Source organism: Petaurus breviceps, unplaced genomic scaffold, assembly GCF_028583685.1.
Source record: "Petaurus breviceps papuanus isolate PSGF00001 unplaced genomic scaffold, PetGlider_PUasm1.0 90686, whole genome shotgun sequence".
Classification (NCBI taxonomy): Eukaryota; Metazoa; Chordata; class Mammalia; order Diprotodontia; family Petauridae; genus Petaurus; species Petaurus breviceps.
Window position 1 is genome coordinate 10199767 of NW_027187309.1, and position 20368 is coordinate 10220134.

The 20368-nt window shown below is 38.3% G+C and overlaps 1 protein-coding gene across 1 annotated transcript in view; it reads right to left on the bottom strand.

Moving 5' to 3' along the window:
• Positions 1-7443: 7443 nt before the first annotated feature.
• Positions 7444-20368, bottom strand: part of XKR5 (XK related 5) — a 34741-nt gene continuing 21816 nt past the window's right edge. Inside the window, exon 7 of the mRNA XM_069065413.1 lies at positions 7444-18599. Within this exon, the coding sequence (XP_068921514.1) occupies positions 17332-18599 (1268 nt within the window). The 3' untranslated portion in view covers positions 7444-17331. The remainder of the gene's footprint in view (positions 18600-20368) is intronic.

The window sequence follows — 20368 nt, forward strand, 5'->3', positions numbered from 1 at the left end:
TTGAGTTCAAATGGGGCCTCAGACACTTACTAGCTGTGTGACTCTAGGAAAGTCCCTTAAACCTGCTTGCCTCAGTTTCCTCATCTGTAAAATGAGTTGGAGAAGGAAATGACAAACCACTCCAGTATCTCTGTCAAGAAAACCCCAATTCACAAAGAGTTGGACATGACTTAAAATGACTCAGCAACAACATGTGCAAACAAGATATATCTCTCTGTATATGTACATTGTTCTTTGTATATTGCTTCCTTCATTAGACTGTAACCTCCTTAAGAGCAGAGACTATTTTAAAAATTTTGTTTTTATTTTGTCTTTATATCCCCAGCACTAAACACAGTATCTAGCACATAATAGTTGTTAAATCAATGTTTGCTGAATTGATTTTTTTTTTTTAAGCAATTGGGGTTAAGTAACTTGCTCAAGGTTACCCGGCCAGTTATTTCTGGGTGTGGTGCTGAGTGTCTGAGCCCGGGATTCGATCTCCAGGTCGTCCCAACACTGGAACCGGTGCTCTTACTCACTGAGCCACCTGGCCGCCCCTAAGCAATTGGGGTTAAGCAACTTGCTCAAGGTTACACGGCCAGGTGTTTCTGGGTGGGTGCTAAGTGTCTGAGCCCGGGATTCGATCTCCAGGTCTTCTCAACACTGGAGCTGGTGCTCTTACTTGCTGTGCTACCTGGCCGCCCCTGCTGAATTGATTTTAACATCTTACAGTTCTCTAGAACTGTACAATATACAAAGCACTTTGTTCATAACCACCATGTGTGATGAGAGTGACAGGTATTATTTTCCTTTTTTTGCTGATGAAGGAATGGAGAACCAGAGAATATGGGATTTGTCTAAGTTCATACAGCTTGTTGATGGCCAAACCAAGCCTGGACATCTGATTCCAAGGCTAGGACACTTTCTGGTACACCACATTAATTTCCCCACTTTAGGGTTGGCATTATGTTTTTGATCAACTTTCTTGGCTGGGTATAGATTATTATTTTGTGTGTGTGGTTTCAATTTAAAGAAATAGCTATGTATAAAATTCCATGTCTTTCTTTCTTTTCATAGTCCTTTTTCCCCTATCCCCACCCTCAATTTGCAGAACAAATCATTAAAATTCTCATGGGACAGAAAACCTGTCAGTGGTATATTCCAGCTGGAAATAATTGTATCCCCATTTGTGATGGAAACCCTGAGGGTCAATGCTGTAGTTATGACTACACCATAACGAATGTATCTGTGTGGTCAAAATTATGGTTTTTTTCCATGGGATTTTTCCATGGGATATATCCTTAACTCTCGATCTGGATTGTAAAATTGGATTTTATTTGGCATTTCCTATCCCACTGGCTACTTGCATAATCCAAAGATAATGATTAATATTATATTGATTCTGGAAATCAAGATTACAGAAAATGTTGATTATTGATCCAAACTCCAAACCCATATAGGGCTATGCTAGGATAAGCCCCAAGATCAGGAAATAGTGGATAAATCTGGATGATTTAAGAAGCAGTGTGGCATGGTAGATATAGTGTTCAACTTGGAGCCAAGAAGTCCTGACTTTGATAGTGGCTAGCTGTGTGGCCATGGGCAAGTTATTTAATCTCTTTCTGCCTCAGTTTCCTCATCTGTAAAATGAGAATAATCATCTCTTTACTATCCCTTCACAGGGTAGTTGTGAGGCTCAAATATGATATTGTATGGCAAGTGTACCATAATAGAAATATCAATTATTATTGTTATTTCTGGTATCATTTCAGTCATGTGCTTTCATAAGATGTCTTAAACAGAAAAGAGATTTGAAGAGGTTTGAAGGAATGAACAAAAATAATACTTGAGGAGGAAGAATGACTTGAGCTTTGGGTATTTTAACTTTATTTTTAGCCAAACAAATTGGCAAATAGTCGTGGTGAGGAAACTCCCTTTGTCAGTAAGACTGACATCTGCTTGCTCTGCAAGTTATAATCTTGGGGCTCCAGCTGCCAGGAGCACTGGGAGATTGAGAGATTTGCCCAGGATCATATAACTAGTGTGTGTCAGCAATGGGACATGAATTCAGTTATATCTGACTTTGAGACTGATTGTCTATCCATTAGTCCTAGGGTAGCTAGGTGTCTAAATAGATAAAACATTGAACCTAGAGTCAGGAAGACTTGAGTTCAAGTCCAGCCTCAAATACTTACTAGCTCTGTGATCCTAAAAGACTTCTGTCTGTCTCAGTTTCTTCATGTGTAAAACAAGGATGATAATAGCACCTATCTCATAGAGTTGTTGAAAGGATCAAATGAAATGGTAATTGTGAAGTGCTTAGCACAATGACTTTCATATAGTAGGCACAAAATAAATGCTTATTTCCTTCTCCCACTGTATCCTTCCCCTGATCCACATTGCCTTCCAGCTTTAGATGTTTAGAGAGAACAATGAGACCATTTGGAAGAATAAATTTTTTTTTTCAATGAGGTCAAATTCTGGTCTGATCAACATTTTGCTAAAAAAAGTATTCAGGGAACAAAACGAAACAATGAAAAAAAGAAGGTAAAAATGCTGGAGTTAAATAGCAGAAGTAAGAAAAAAAAACTTACAGAGCCCATAAAACAAAACAAAAAATGCCCAAACACCAACCCATCATATAAGTGATCAGGCCAAACAATTACATGGATTTTTATCTGATTCTCTGGTTATTTGGGAGCATTAAACAGAACAAAACCATTTCATGGTTGAAACTTGGGACTGGAAGGGACCTTAGAGTTATCAGCACATCTACTCATACTGTTATAGTAGAAAAGTGGACATAGTGGCAAAAGAATTGGGCTTGAGAACTAGTTCTACCACTGATTCTTTGTGTTACCTTACATAGTTCACTTATGCTTTCTGCATCTCTGTTTCCCCTAACACAAAATGAGAGTCTTATATAAGATTATCTTTAATGGTTGATGGCTGCTTTAGGAGAGAGCTACTCAGGATCCATGGGGCTTATCCAAAGCATCCCTTTGCAGCAGACACTGTTCTTATGTGCCCTCATAGAACTTGAAGGATAACCAGAGGGGAAGAATTCATATATTTGGAGCTTAAATTGTGGAATGAACATTTAAATGATAACAATAGCAAGCATTAACTAGTGATAACTATGTGCAGGGCACTGTACTAAATAAGTGCTTTACAAATATCTCATGTGGGACAGACCCAAGATGGTGGAAAAAAAGGTAGGGACTTATCTTATCTGAGCTCTCCTAAATTCCCCTCCAAATAGCAGTGAATAATGCCCCCAGATTAATTCTGGAGAAGCAGAACACACAAAAAGACAGTGAAACAATTTTCCAGTTGAAGACAATTTAGATGATCAGCAAGAAAGGTCTGTACCAAAAAACCAAGAGCAGGCTTTGGGAGCAATTGAATAACTATTAGCAGCGGCTTCTTTCTGAGTTTTCAGTCTACAGATGGTAAGGGGATTGGACAAGTAGTCGGAAGGAGATTACATGAGTCCCTTTGCTAGTGGACTCGGTTTATTATCCATACTTGGATCTGGGTTGCAGTCCTGGGTGGCAGTCCCAAGGTGAGGAGCACTAAGACACTAGTTTGTAGCTGCAGGAAAGTGGGAACCCTGGTCACAATACCAAGGCAGGAAAGAGTACTTGTGGTTACTCACAGACCAGAGCTCAGGCCAGGAGAGAAGTAAACACTCTTCTCATTAGATCATACCCCTCGGAAGAGGAGAAAGCTTACAGACCCCCACAACTAGCTCTGAAAACAGCTGCAAAAAAAACTCTGAAGCTGGAAGAATGTACTCCCAACCCCAGAATCAGAGCTCCACTTTAGCATGGAGTTAAAAGTCAAGAAATAGGTTGGAAAAATGAGCAAAAAGTGCAAAAACACTTCTGACTATATAAAGTTACTGTGGTGACAAGGAAAATCAAAACACATACTCACAAGAAGACAATACAGTTAAAACTAATTCCTACATCCAAAACCACAAAGAAAAATATGAATTGGTCTCAGGATATGGAAGAGCTCAAAAGGGACTCTAAAAATCAAGTAAGAAAGGTACAGGAGGAGCAGCTAGGTGGCACATTGAAGAGAGCACTGGCCCTGGAGTCAGGAGGCCTTGAGTTCAAATCCTGCCTTAGATACTTGACACACTTACTAGCTGTATAACCTTGGGTAAGTCACATAACCCTAATTGCTTTGCCTTTCCTCCTCCATAAAAACAAAACAAAAACAAAGAAAACAAACAAAAAAAGAAATGTAGAGGAAAAATGAGAGTGACACAAGAAAATCATGGAAAAATGAGTCAACAGCTTGGTAATGAAGGCACACAAAAAAAAAACCTAAAGAAAATAATACCTTGAAAAACAGAATAGGTCAAATGGTAAAAGAGGTACAAAAATGCAATAAGGAGAAGAATGCCTTGAAAAGCATAACTGACCAAATGAAAAAAAGATTGGGACTCACCTTAGCTCTCCTAAATTCCCCTACAAATAACAGTGAATAATTCCCCAAGATAAATTCTGGAGCAGTAGAATTTCACTGAAGGAAAGAACTTCTTTAAAAGTAGAATTGGTCAAATAGAAAAGGGAGTATAAAAATTCACTGAAGAAAATAATTTCTTAAAAATTAGAATTGGGCAAGTGGAAACTAATGACTTTGTCATTATCAAGAAACAATAAGGCAAAATCAAAAGAATGAAAAAATATAAGAAAATGTGAAATATCTTATTGGAAAAACAACTGACCTGGAAAGTAGATACAGGAGAGATAGCTTAAAATTACTGGACTACCTGAAAGGCAGAATTAAAAAAAGAGCCTCAATATCATCTTTTAAGAAATTATCAAACTGCCTTGATAATCTAGAACCATGGGGTAAAATAGAAATTGAAAGAATCTACCAATCACCTCCCAAAAGAGATCTCAAAATGAAAACTCCTAGGAATATCATAGCCAAAATCTAGAGCTCCCAGGTGTAATAAGAATGTAAATTTTAAAGATCTTCCCTGCCCCTAGGCTAATGTGCACCTGAAGCCTGGGGTGGGAGGTTTGTTTTTCAGTAGATACTTCTTGATTGGCCAGTGAGTCAATAAGGTTGTTACATTCTCTGAGCCAGGAGAAGGCTATATAAGCCCTGATGTGTAGCTTTGTTTTGGAACTCACTTTGAGAAGTGTTCTGTGATTTGATCTGAATTCTGGGAAGCCGTTGTTGAGAGTCCCCCGGCTTTGAAAAACCCAGAATGTGGAAACCCAGATGTTGACTGGGTATGGATGTAATGGTTGGACAGTTTGGAAATCTGTCTACTTGATGTTTCTGTCTTGATAATTATGCCTGTATACTTTGAGGTTCAGGGTGCTGATCTTTTCTCCTGAACAAGGTAAACGATATATGTCTGACTGATTAAAGTAAGCTTGTTAACCCATTTTGAGTTGCTTTCCTTTAACAAAGCAGATCCAAGAACCTGTGGTAGCAGAAAACCCTGAGGACGTGCTTGGGGTGCTTGCCGCTACACCAGGATAAGCAGGAAATATTGGAAGCAACCAGAAAAAAATAATTCAAATATTTTGGAGTCACAGTCATAATAACACAAGATTTAGAAGCTTCTACATTAAAGGATCAGAGGGCCTGAGATATCATATTCCATATAACTAGGATTATAACCAAGAACCATCTACCCAGCAAAACTGAGTATAATTCTTCAGGGGAAACAATGGATATTCAATGAAATAGAAGACTTTCAAATATTCCTGATGAAAAAAAAACAGAGCTGAATAGAAAATTAAACTTTCAAATACAAAAGTGAAGAGAAGCATAAAAAGATAAATAGGAAAGAAAAATCATTAGGGTTTCAGTAAGGTTAAATTTTTTTTTACATTCCTATATGCAACTCTTAAAACTTTCTCATTATTAGAGCAGTTAGAAGGAGTAAGCATATATAAAAGGCATGGGTATGAGTTGAATATGATGAGGTGATTATCTAAAAATATATATGCATTTAAGGGGTGAGAAAGGAATCCACGAAGGGAAAAGGGAGTGATAGAATGGGGTAAATTACATAAAAGAGGTGTAGAAGAGCTTTTACAATGGGTGAAAAATGGAAAAGGGGGAGGTGGGTTGGGGGGTGAATGAATATTACTCTCATCAGAATTGGTTGAAAGTGAGAATAACATATTATATTGCCAATGCAATACCCACAGCAGCTGCTATGAATAAACAGGCATATTTCCAGGTTTGAATCACAAGATATAACAGATTCTCTTCCTTGAAGATGAAACTAAGACATTTATTCAAACACCAGAAAGCCAAATCTATCATAGTAACAAAGAAATCTATACACATTGCCAATTCAGGGACCACCAACATCTCAAGCATTTTTTTTTAAATGACAAAGTCCATACACATCACGAATCTAGGGAACATCAACATTCCAAGCCTTCCCTCTGTTAGGCCTTCCCACAATGCAAGTTCCCTTAGACAAAATCACTCCCTCTCTCACTCATGTTAGCTGCTCTGCTCTGCTCTGCCTGCTCTCTCTCTCTCCCAGCTCTGTCTCACTCTCTCTAAGCTCTGCTTCACCCACACTTCTTGCTCCATTCATTCAGCAAAGTCCTCCTACCATGGGCTCCTTGTGATCATATAAGCCTATTAAGGGGCAGGGAAGAGCTTTACTTCCCTTAACATTACACATATGTACTCACTTGGGTATAGAAATCTATCTTGACTTACAGGAAAGTAGGAGGGGAAAGGGATAAGAGAAGGTGGGGTGTGATAGAGGGAAGAGAGGATTGGAGTAGGTAATAAACAGAAGCAAAACACTTTTGAGGATGGATAGGATGAAAGGAGAGAAATTGGATAAATAGGAGAAACAGGATGGAGGGAAATACAATTAGTAATCATTGTGAAAAAAAAATTTACAGCAAGTTTCTCTGATAAAGACCTCAATTCTCAAATATATAGAGAGTCAAATTTATAAAAATGAGAGTCATTCTTCAACTGATAAGTGGTCAAAAGATATAAACAGGCAGTTTTCATATGAAGAAACTAAAGCTATCTATATTCATATGAAAAAATGCTCTAAACCACTACTGATTAAAGAAATTCAGATTAAAACAGGTCAGAGATACCACCTCACACACATCAAATTGACTAATATGACAGAAAAGGACAATAACAAATGTTGGAGGTGATGTTGGAAAATTGAGACACTAGTACATTGTTGTGGAAGTGATATATTAATTCAGCCATTCTGTAGATCTATTTGAACTATGCCCAAAGGGCTATATACTCTTTGACCAAGCAATACCACTATTAGATCTGTATCCCAAGCCACCCACAGAATTAAGGTGAAAGATTCCACAAAATTCCTAATAAGTGTTTATTTAACCTCCACTTACTGGCATTAAGACTCCAAGAGCTAGATTTTCTACTGGGGATAGAGAATCCAGCTCTTATGGCCACTCACATTATAGCAATACCTGTTTATGTCGAGACATTTTTTAGTGTTATTTTTTTAAGTATTTTATTTAAAAATTTTCCCATTTACATGTAAAGATAGTTTTCAACAGTCACTTTTATAAAATACAGAGTTCCAAATTTTTTTCTCCCTCTCACCCCTCCCCAATATGGCATGCAATCTGATAAAGGCTATATATGTACAATTGTATTAAACATATTTCTACATTAGTCATGTTGTAAAAGAAGAATCAGAACAAAAGGGAGAAACCATAAGAAAGGAAAAAAAAGAGAAAATAGTATTCTTTGATCTGCATTCAGATTCCATAGTTCTTTGTCTGGATGTGGATAGAATGTTTCATCATGAGTTTTTTGGAATTCTCTTAGATGATTGTATTGCTGAGAAGAGCTAAGTCTATCAAAGTTGATCATTGCACAATGTTGCTGTTACTGTCTACAATGTTCTCCTGGTTCTGCTCTCTTCACTCAGCATCTGTTCATGTAAGTCTTTCCAGGTTTTCTTGAAATCTCCTGTTCATTATTTCTTATAGAACAATAGTATTCTATTATATTCATATACCACAACTTGTTCAGCCATTCCCCAACTGATGTGTATTCCCTCAATTTCCAATTCTTTGCCACCACAAAAAGAGCTGCTATAAATATTTTTGTATATGTGGGTCTTTCCCCCATTATTATGATCCCTTTGGAATACAGACCCTGGTAGTGGTATAGCTAGATCAAAAGATACACACAGTTTCAAAGCCCTTTAGGCAGAATAACTAACTGCTCCCCAGAATGGTTAGATCACTTCACAACTCCATCAACAATGCAGTAGTGTTCCAATTTTCCCACATCTTTTCCAACACAACATTTATCTTTTTCCTTTTTTCGTCATATTTTGTCATATTAACCAATATAATAGGTGTTTAATTTGCATTTCTTGAATCAATAGCGACTTAGAGCATTTTTTTCATATGACTGTAGATAGCTTTAATTTCTTTATCTGAAAACTGCCTGTTCATATCCTTTGACGATTTATCAATTGGGGAATGACTTATATACTTATAAATTTGACTCAATTCTCTATATATTTTAGAAATGAGACCTTTATCAGAGACATTGGCTATAAAAATTGTTTCTCAGCTCTCTGTTTCCCTTCTAATCTTGGTTGCATTGGCTTTATTTGTGCAAAACCTTTTTAATTTAATATAATTAAAATTATCCATTTTGCATTTTATAATGTTTTCTATCTCTTGTTTGGTCATAAATTTTTCTTTTCTCCATAGATCTGATAGGTAAACTATTCCTTGCTCTCTTAATTTGCTTACAGTGTCACCCTTTATGTCTAAATCATGTACCCATTTTGACCTTATCTTGGTATACAGCATAATATGTTGGTCTATGCTTAGTTTCTGCCATACTATTTTCCAGTTTTTCCAGTACTTTTTGTTAGTGAGTTCTTTTCCCAGAAGCTAGGGTCTTTGGCTTTATCAAATAGTAGATTACTATAGTCATTGACTACTGTGTCTTGTATAACTAACCTATTCCGCTAATCCACCACTTTATTTCTTAGCTGGTACCAAAGAGTTTTGATGATTGATGATTTATTTTTTTATCCATGAAGCTTGCTTTTTATTAAGTAGTCAGGAAGCAGTCACCTACAGACCTTCTGCAGGTACTTGACAAACTGGAAGCCCCCAGGTGTTGCCCCCAAGAGTGGGAAGATGAGAGTTTCAGCAGAGTCCGGGCCTTGAGGGAAGTTCTCTGGTTTGCAAATGAGATCAATCAGAAGGCAGAACTATCCCCAAACATAAGGCTCTTCCAACCCAGACTTGCTGTTCTGGTTTCCGCTGCTGTCCGTAAAGAGACTCTCAGCCAGCCGGGCTTCAGTACTGTCCCTCTTCCTATACCGCTGCCTGGTGACCAGATTGAGATAATGCCGAAGGGAAGCGTAGTAGCGACTGAGCTCCTCAAGGGAAGCGTCCCCACTCGGGGCCTTAGGCTTGGAGGTGTAGCCCTCCACCAGAGTCCCTAAGCAGGTCAGTAGAGCCAGTAGCACTGCAGCCGAGATGGTCTATGGCCTCCGAACAGTCATCATAGTATTAATATGGGAGGTTGGGAGCAAGAGGGAGATAAAGCAAGAATGGAGTTAGTGTATGGGGTTTTAGCGGTTTGCTGGGTCCAGTTGACTCCCTCCTGGGTTCACGATTGATGATTTATAATACAGTTTTAGATCTGGTATGGCTAGGCCACCTTCCCTTGCATTTCTTTTCATTAATTCCCTTGATAATCTTGACTTTTTGTTCTTCTGGATGAATTTCTACTTCTATAAAATAATATTTTGGTAATTTGATTGCTATGGCACTGAATAAATACATTAATACAGATAGAATTGTCATTTTTATTATATTAGTTCATCCTACCCCTGAGCAATTGATGTTTTTCCAATTGTTTAGATCTGACTTTACTTGTGTATAAAGTGTTTTGTAATTGTGTTCATATAGTTCCTTGGTTTGTCTTGACAGGTAAACTCCAAAATATTTTATGTTGTCTACAGTTATTTTAAATGAAAATTTTCTTCTATCTCTTGCTGCTGGGCTTTGTTAGTAGAAATGCTGATGATTTGTATGGATTTATTTTATATACTTCAACTTTGCTAAAAGTCGTTCATTATTTCAAGTATTTTTTTTTGTTGATTCCCTAGGATTCTCTAAGCATACCATTATATCATCTTCAAAGAGTAATAGCTTTGTTTCTTCATTGCCTCTTCTAATTCCTTCAATTTCTTTTTCTTCTCTTATTGCTAAAGCTAACACTTCTAATACAATATTGAATATAGTTGTGATCATGGACATCCTTGTTTCATTCCTAATCTTATTAGAAATGCTTCTAGCTGATCTCCATTATATATAATACTTGCTGATGGTTTTAGATAGATGCTACCTATCATTTTAAGGAAAACTTCATTAATTCCTATGCTTTCTAGTGCTTTCAATGGGAATGGGTTTTATATTTTATCAAAAACCTTTTCTGCATCTATTGAAATAATCATATGATTTCTGTTAATTTTGTTAATGATACGGTCAGATATTCTGATAGTTTTCCTAATATTGAACCAGCCCTAAATTCCTGGTGTAAATTCCCCCTGATCTAGTATATTATTCTCATGATATGTTACTGTAATCTCTTCGCTAATTTTATTTAAACTTTTGCATCAGCATTCATTAGGAATTTTGGTCTATTTTTTTCTGTTTTGATTCTTCCTGGAGGTCCAGCTGCTGGAGGATTCCTTCCCACCCAGGAATGTGCTGAAGCACATGGTGGTTTTCTGATTTGTAATCTGCCAGTTCTCCTGGTTGTGCTGAGGCACATGGGGATTGGGGAGTTGGTGGTGGCATTCGCCTGCTGCTCCACCCTAGGACTCAGGATCACCATCTGGTTTGCTGAGGTGGGGCTTGCTGCTGGTGTGCTAGGATGCTTCCTATCTTGGACTGTTCTGTCCTTTTACCAACGTGATATGGATCATTTTTGCTGATCCTCTCTAAGTCTCCTGAACTAAAAGACTGCTCCACCTGGTCCTTCTATTGGCTCTGCTTTTCCAGGATTTGTTTTGGGAACTATTTTATGGTTGTTTGATTGTTCAGAGGTGAACATGGGAGAGAGACAGTGATTTACTACTTACTCTGCCATCTTGGCTCCTGGAAGTCAACAAGACATTTTTAAAGCCCCATATTGTGCACAATTAGGAGTAAAAGTCAGCAAGACAAAATTCAGTAGCTTGGATTAAAAAAAAAGATTCATTTACAGAATCCTCTAGAGCAAGGGTTTTTTAAAAATAATTTTTATTGACATCTTTTGCTTTTATATTGCAAAAATTTCTCCTAGAATCCCTTTCTCTTCCTTCTCCCAAAGAGCCATCCCATATAACAAAGAATTTCTTAAAGAAAAAGAGAAGAGGAAAAAAAACTCAGCAAAACCAATCAATACATTGGCAAAGTCTGAGAACATATGCAATGTTCCACACCTGTGAGCCTCCAACCTCTGCAAAGATGTGGGGTGGCAATGTCTTCTTATATCTCTTCTTTGGTGCTGTTTGTTCTTTGTAATTTTGCAACATTTATTTCCAGTTTTTTGGCTACTCTGTTTGCATTGTTGCAGTTCTTGTATATTTTGTTTTCTTCTTCACTCTGCATCACTTCATGCAAGTCTTTCTGTTTGGATTGTTATCAGTCATTTCTTACAACTGAGAAATATTCCATTTCTTTCATATATTCCAATTTGTTTATCCATTTCCCAATTGATGGGCATTTCTTTTCCTTCCAGGTTTTTGCTACCATAAAAAGTGCTCCTCTGAATATATATGTATATATACATATATATATACATACATACATACATATATATATATATATATATATATATATATATATATATATTTTCTTTTATCAGCAACTTCCTTGGGATACATGCATGTCAGGAATTCTTATCCTCTTTTGTGTCATGGACCATTTTGGTAGCCTGGTGATCTCTCTGGTGGAATTCATAGTATTGTAAAAGAAAGAAATTATGTTGGAAAGTAATGGAAACCAATTGTAGTGAAGTAAAGATGTAAATTTTTTCCCAACCAAATTCTAGAACTTCTAAAATGTATCTACAATGCCCTTGGGGCTATACAGATTCCAAGAGAGGAATACCTGTTTTAAGGGATTATCCATTTTAGGAGCTAGATGGAGAACTGTGAAACACAAAGAGGACAGCGAGAAAGGTTGGTAGAGATGAATCAGGACATTGCAAGATTTTAGGGAGTCGGTCTAAAGTTGAAGGGAAAACAATGGTTAAGATGAGTAAGATGGTTTTGTGGCAGAATTCTGGAATATTTGTCCTGGTTATCATATGACTGATAATGGCTCCTCATTTTTATACTTTCTGGTACACTAACAGACTTTCTCTCATTCCTTTTCACAATAAAACCAGTTAAAAAGCAGGGAAGTTATCATTATATACCCTTTGCCTCCACCACACTGAGGAAAATGAGACTCAGAGAAGTGAGCAAATTTTCTTACAGAACCAAAACTGGTTTTGTTCAGTCATTTTAGTTGTGTCTGACCTTTTGTAACTCCATTGGGAATTTTCTTGACAAAGATATTAGAGTAGTTTGTAATTTCCTTCTCTAGCTCATTTTACAGATGAGGAAACTAAGAAAACAAAGTGGCTTGCCTAGGGTCAAACAGCTAGTAAATGTCTGAGGACATATTTGAAGTCAAAAAGATAAGTCTTCCTGAGTTCAGACCTGGTGCACTATCCACTAAGCCACTTTGTTACCACAGAACCAGATCATGGGGCAAACAGGACTTTGCTGCAGGGCAAAATTTCCATGGGGCAGGAATAGTGCTTACTTTTACTAGACCATGGATTTAGAGGTAGAAGGTGGAAGGAAAACCATTCTTGTCTTCCTTATTTTTCAGATGAAGAAACTCAGGTACAGAGAAGTTAAATTACTTGCTCAGTATCACATAGCAAGCTTCTGAAATAGGATTTGAATCCATGTCTTCTTGTGCTCAAGTCCTTCAACTCATCCTCTGTGCCTTACTTTCTCTTTGTGGTATCTATAATCCCATTTAATTTCTTAATCCTCTGCCATCCATACACTGTGCCATTCTTCCCACAGTTCTTATTAGATCATGAGCAGAGCTCAGGGCTGCATACCCTCTCTATCCAGCTACAAAGGCAATGGATGCCTGATTGTCTTGCCTAGAACCCTCTCTCCCCAAGTGCCTACAACTCAACTCACTCCTTGTTGCAGGTTGCACTCTGAAAGTTCTGTTTGGATGCTCTTCTCTCAATGACTTTAAACATGGATATGACTCTGAGTAGTGGAACTCAAGATCCCTTTCTTCTCAAAGTCACTTCCTAATATACCACCACTATTTCAGATATGCCCAGTAACTGCTCCATCATGTCATCTTTCTTCCTTATCTGTTCTACTTCTCTCACTGAAGAGCCATGTTGCATTACAGCACAAACACACTACAGAAGTCATTCCCTTCCCATCCTCCTCCTTCTCCCAACACCAGATTTCAACCACAACATATAGTAATAAAGAAAAAAAGGAGGGATTAAACAAATGATATATAATAGGTCAGTCAAGTCAGGCAGTGACTGTGCTTTTTAAAAACAAAGCAGCCCCTGTTTAGATGAATTACTATGGTGTTGAGACCTATGAAGGGTTTAATGAAACTTCATTCTAATTCTGTTCCTCAGTCCTCTTCCTTTGTCCATACAAATCATAGATAACAGGGCAAGCTTTCATAGGATCTTAGGTTTAGAGAGGGAAGAAACTTCCAGAGGTCATCTATTCTAACCTGCTTAGTTTACGGATGAGGAAAGTGATTCCTGGGTCATTTCTTTGACCATGACGGTGGCATTTTACCAGGGCAAGTTCTCTCGGAGAATATAACTCATAAAGGGCAATCTGATCATATTCAGCTACTTGAGGTGTTAACTATATGTAGATCTCTCACTATCTTAATTTCAACAGCAGGGCAGTTTTGTTGTTGTCATGGATTCTGAATGACACTGGAAGTAGGAAGTAGGGTGTTTTGATGGACTTCCTTGAAACTTTCCTAGGCTAGAAAGGATAATTAAATTGGACTTATACCCTGACACAAGTATGTGTCACAATGATTAGTGAAGTGTCTGCTGGTTCCTTCTTGTCCCTCTTACCACTATCTCTGAGTCAATAGCCCCTAAATATTGTTGTGGGGCATCTAGTTAGTGCAGTGGATAGGGCTTGGAATTAGGAAGACCTGAGTTCAAATCCTGCCTCAAATGCTTTACTAGCTGTGTAACCCTGGGCAAGTCACTTAACCCCTATTTGCCTCAGCACGTCAATTATAAAATAGGGACACACTGGAGAATGAAATGGTAAACCACTCCAGTAACTTTGGCAAGAAAACCCCATGGGGGAAAATGTTCATGGGGTCAGGAAGACTCAGACACAACTGAACTAAAAAATGTTATTTTTTTAAAAGTTGGAAACCCTAACAACTGAAAATTACATCTCCAATATCAGTAAATTAAAAATTGGATATTGTTTAACAAAAAAAAAAAAACCAAATCCCGTTCAATACAATTCATTTTAGTTCAACAAATTATATATATATATTCATTTATTTTTTTTTATAAGCAATCAGGGTTAAGTAACTTGCTCAAGGTTACACAGCCCGTTATTTCTGGGTGTGGTGCTAAGTATCTGAGCTCAGATTTGATCCCCAGGTCATCCCAACACTGGAGCCGGTGTTCTTACTCGCTAAGCCACCTGGCCGCCCCTAAGCAATTGGGGTTAAGTAACTTGCTCAAGGTTACACTGCCAGGTGTTACTGGGTGGGTGCTAAGTGTCTGAGCCTGGGATTAGATCCCCAAGTCATCCTGACACTGGAGCCGGTGCTCTTACTCGCTGTGCTACCTGGCCGCCCCAGTTCAACAAATATTTATTAGATACTTACTATGTGAAAAGCACCATGCTGGCACAGTGGGTAGTATACTGGATTTGAATCAGGAAGACAAGACTTTCAGTTATGCCTCATTCACTCATTAGTTACGTGACTGAATCAAGGCACCTTCTTAGGCTACATGTCCTTATCTTCCCCAATGAAAACTATAGCCTTGTAGAACATCTGTCATGATTATCTCTCCCTTTCCTCTGGAATGGTAACTAGATGAAATTGCAACTGTGGCAAACTTAGTTTGCTGGACCTGAAGTCAGGAAGATTCATCTTTCTCAATTTAAATCTGGTCTCAGATGCTTACTAGCTTTGCAACCCTGGACAAGTCACTTAAACCTATTTGCCTCATTTCCTCACCTGTAAAATGTGGAGAAGGAAATGGCAAACCAGTCCAGCATCTTTGCCATGAAAACTCCAAATGGGATCATGGAAGAGTTAGACACAACTGAACAACAACAAAAATTTTAATTAACTTTCAGTCACCTGACATCCAGTTTGGTGATGACATTATTCACTGAGCCTTCTATTCCATTCCTGCTGCCCTCAATCAAGGTTTATAGAGCAATATAGGGGTGTGCTGGTATGCTGGCAAATATTTAATAACTGAGCTCCCAGAGAGAAAAAGGGTATTCACAGACACGTCAAATTTAATATGCATTAGTATAAGTCTAGACAATTAACAAAACAATAAATCAAGCCCTGATTTGTAGTGATTGTGACTTCTGTAATGTAATTAACAATTAGCTTTTGTAAGGCAGTTAGAGAGGGCTCCTCTATGTTATTTCCTCCTTTAATGTTCATTTCTTGGAAGCAGAGATTGTGGGTTTTTTGTTTGTTTGTTTTGGCTTTTCTACTTATCCCCAGTGCTTAGCACAGTGGTTGGTACCTAGTAAGCACTTAATGCTTGTCACTGACCATTTACCACTTGGGGCTTCTTGAGGGTTAGGATTGTTTCACTTTTGCTTTTGCATCCCTTGAGCCTAGCCCAGTGCCTGATACATAGTAAGTGCTTAATAAATGCTTGGCTGATTGATCCATGTGGTCTCCCAAAAGGCAGGAGAAACCAAATGTCCCAATAATTACTCAACAAGAGCTAAAAATGTATTCCTATAAAAGGCTTTCCATTTTCTATGCCAAATTCCAAATTGTAGTTATACAATACAGAGCAAACCACTTAAGCTCTCTCCTGATGTCTCATGGGTTGACTCTAATGATTGTAAATGGTGGGGAGACAAGAGGGCAGATAGATTTTAGGTGTACTTGAGGTTTTCTGGAGTAGGTTACGGTTCCTAGATCTACAACTGGAAGGGTTCTTAGAGGTCATAGAGTATCCCATTTTACCTATACGGAAATTTAGACTGAGAGGTTAAAAGATTTAACTAAGGCCACACAGGTAGTAAGTGAAGAGTCAAGTCTGAGCTTAGATCCTTTGGTTCTAAGCATTCTAAGCATTCCTTCCCCTGCCCTACATAGACAGAGCTCCTTGGCTTCCTCCTCTGTAAAATGGGATAATTACAGCACCTACTTCATTGCTATTGTGAGGACAGAATGAAGCAGTACACGAGAATCACTTTGCTACTTAAATTGATATAAAAATACTATCATCACCATCATGATTTATACTACAGCATCTTTGCCAAACTTTCCACATACTACCCAATACTAACAGAGAACCTGGAAATTCATAAGGGTAACAGCATCATGGGCAGTCAGCACCAGTGGCCCTATCAGACTGACTGCCTTGCTTTCTGCCTGGATGTATGGTTAAACATCCTCCTTTGAGTTATAAATCTATCCTTTAAGAGAATTAGTCAGAAACAACCATCATAAAGTTGAGGGAACTTTGTGCTTCTTAAAAGTTGAGTTTGGTTATAGTGTCTCAGGTCTAGGAAATGTTCTTTCCTGGGGATGAGAGGAGGAGAGAAGTGTGGAAAAGTTAGTAAAAAGGGACCGGGATATACCATGTTGGGTGATTATTAGTTTGTCCTTAATGAAGGAATATCTAATACTTTAAGCAACAACAAAAAAGGAAGGGATGAACAAACGAAAACACTTTGCTAAATCACCAAAGCCAGAACAGGGATTCTTGTGTTATCCATTGGTTTTCAATTAAAAAAAAAAAAACTCCAAAGGTAAAAATACAACTTATAATGTTGCTATTGATACATGTGTTGTATATTTATTATCAATCAGTCTACAATTGCCTTCAGTCATGGTCATCACTTCAATATTTCTGCAGTCTCACTGATCTTCCTTTCCTAGTATGCATCACAATCCATCAACACCTTCTTGCTCCATTTCCAAATCCTCTAAGTTTTCCGGAAGACCCATCCAACATACTGGAAACTTTTTTCTGTATCTTTGACTGTTCCAGAAATATTCTCAAACAAGGCCTTCAGCCAGAAAAAAGGCTTGTTTTTTGCCTTAATCTTTCCCTCAGACTGTCACCATCTTTTTTGGGTTCTGATTTGGGGGTAGATGTAAAACATGGTTCCTCTGAAGGCCTCAGTTTGCTCCTCATCATGGAAAACCAAGTACCAACAGAGAGATAGTTGTTTCTTGGAGCCCTCCAGAGCTCCTGAGGTCCCCCACACCTTGAGCCTGCAGAAGACACTCCAGGTAGATTACACTGACTCCTGTCACAAAGGCTTGTGCTACTCAATAAATGGTTGGCTGTGCTTTGGCCTAATATTGGGCTGATGTTTGCCACAGTGACAGGAGATGGTTTTGATGCCAAGTAATTAGAGTCACACTTGGATTGCTGATCCTTTTCTATTTCCACTTGCCTGTGGGAGACCTGTGGAGATATCCTAGGCTCCTTGTGATAGGGTGCAGCCCTTTCCATGGTAGCACTGAAGTAGAATGTGGAGTTCTCATTTCCTCTCCCTACTCCTCCTACCTGCCCAGTGGGACTTTCTGTATCATTCTTCTCTTGCCTCCAAGGTACTGGGTTTTGATTTCTGCAACCTTCTTCCTGAGCATCACACTTACTCAATGAGAAGTCACTTTGCAAAATGATAGACCCCCTTTCCTTCAGAGGTCTTTCTTGTTCAGTGACAGGCATCATTTTCTGGGAGTGTACATGGTCATGCTGACTACTTGAAAGAGTGATATAACTTGATGTTTCCAAAAGCTTCTCTTTAGTTTCTGGGACATCTTCAGTCTGAGAATCTTTTTGCCAGGAACTCTGATATAATGTTGTCATATGTTGTTCCTGAGGTAAAGGGAATTCTTTCTCTGAAAATGAAAGCTGCCTTTGTGGCCCAAAGCATTTAGTTGTTACATAGATGTGTGGGCAAACACAGCCTAGGCCAGCATTGCCAAAGGCTGCATTGATCTTAGACATGTTTCCGGTTTTTAAGGCCAGCTTCACTAACAGCCAGTGGTGGTGCCATTTGACAGTGGACTTATCCCTTACAGTCTGGCTCTTAAGAGAAGCTCCCCAGTCCATGCTAAGGGAATTCCCCTGATACGGTGCTTTGGAGTCTTCCACAGGATACAAGCCTAGACTCTCTGATCTTTCCTCACATGGGTTTGCACAGTGAAAGGAAGAAGGATCTTTTTCTGTTTTATCACTGCCACAGAACTTCCTCATAAAGCCCTGCCAGATTTCTGTGGACTTGGGGTGTAGCTGGCTGTAATAAATTATGAGTGAGGCACAGCCTGAAAAAGACCAAAAAAATGAGGTTATTCATTGGAGGTCCTGTTATCTTCCTAATGAAATGCAGTATCTCACAGGTAAGGGACTTTTTATGGCATTTTGACATAACTATCAAAAGAAGGCTCTTGTAGGAGCCCTTAGACTGGCAGATCCTCCCAGGTATTAATGTCTGTTCCATCCTCAGCTATCCCTGTACTGACTTATCTTTGTGTGGTGAATCACAGACTTAGAATGGAAAAAGTTATCTTTGGGAGGCTACATGGTACTGAGGCACTGGAGTGGGAGGACTTGGGTTTGAATCCTAGCTCTGCCACCTGTGTGACCTTCGACAAGTTATTTAATCTCTCTGGGCCTCAGTTTCCTCATTTGTAAAAAATGTTGTTGTAGTTGTAGATTATACAACCTCCAAAGTTTACTACCAGCTCTTAATCTAGGATTCTATGCTCTGGTGTAATCCATTCATTTTTTTTTGGAGGGGGGAAGGCAGGGCAATTGGGGTTAAGTGGCTTGCCCAAGGTCACACAGCTAGTAAGTGTTAAGTGTCTGAGGCCGCATTTGAACTCAGTTCCTCCTGACTCCAAGGCCAGTGCTCTATTCACTGCACTACCTAGCCACCCCATGTCAATTCATTTTTACCAATGAAGAAACTGAGGTCCAGCCCAATTTTGAATTGTCCAAGGTCATGTAGGTAGCGAGAGACAGATAGAGAATCTGATTCCAGATCTAGTACATTTTCCTGTGGACCATACTGCCTTCCCATGTTATATTCCTCAAGCAGAATAGAAACTCCTTGAAGGCAGGGACTGTTTTATTTTTGTTCTTATGTCTCCAGTGCCTAGATTAACATTTCTATCAATTTAAGGTTGTCAAATGCTTAACATATATTTCCCTTTGATCCTTATAACAATTCAGATGCTCTTTACCTGTTTTACAGATGCAGAAATTGAGAATCCAAGAGGCTAAATGATCTGCCCTAGATCAGTTACTTAGCTAGTGAGTGTAGGAAGTATGATTTGAACTAATGTCTTCCAGAATCTAGTACTCTATCTATCTAGAGTCTATTACTCTATCCACTATGCTAGTATACTAGTATAGCGCCTTGCATGTATTAGGTACCTAATACAATTTTGTTGAACCAAAATGAGTTGTACCTAATTGGATTTTTGGTCGTCTAAACAATTTTTAATCTCCTCCTGAAGAAAAGCTTAGGGTTAAATTAGAATAGTTTTTAACTTGAAAAAAAAAAGAATAGTGTTTTAGGGCTGTTGATTCTGGGATGAATTCTTTGAGAGTGGCTCTAGTTAAATAACTGTACTAATAGAAGGAATATATTTGTGAGTGTGTGTGTCTCTATGTGTGTGTATACAGTTTCTTAAGGGTCATAATTTCATATACACTGTGATGAGTTAGCTCTGCAAATGTTCACAAACAGACGGGTTAGTGTATTCTAAGGGACAACGGAATCCCTAAAATGATTATCAGATGGGTAATTGGCCTGAAACTTAGTCTTAGAGAATTGTCTGGAGCATTGAGAAGTTGAACAGTTTTCCCATGATCATCTATCTATCTGTACACACAGATGTGTGTATTTTACACATAAAACAGTTTAAAGATAGTTTCAGGCAGCTCCTCAGGAGCTCTCCAGGGCATGGAATTTCCACAACCAAAACAATGCTTCCGTTGAACAAAAACATTTTAATAACTTTTTGTTAGCTCAATTTATTTTTGTCAGATGTGTTGACTATGGCAATAATTTCTTTAACAGAGTATT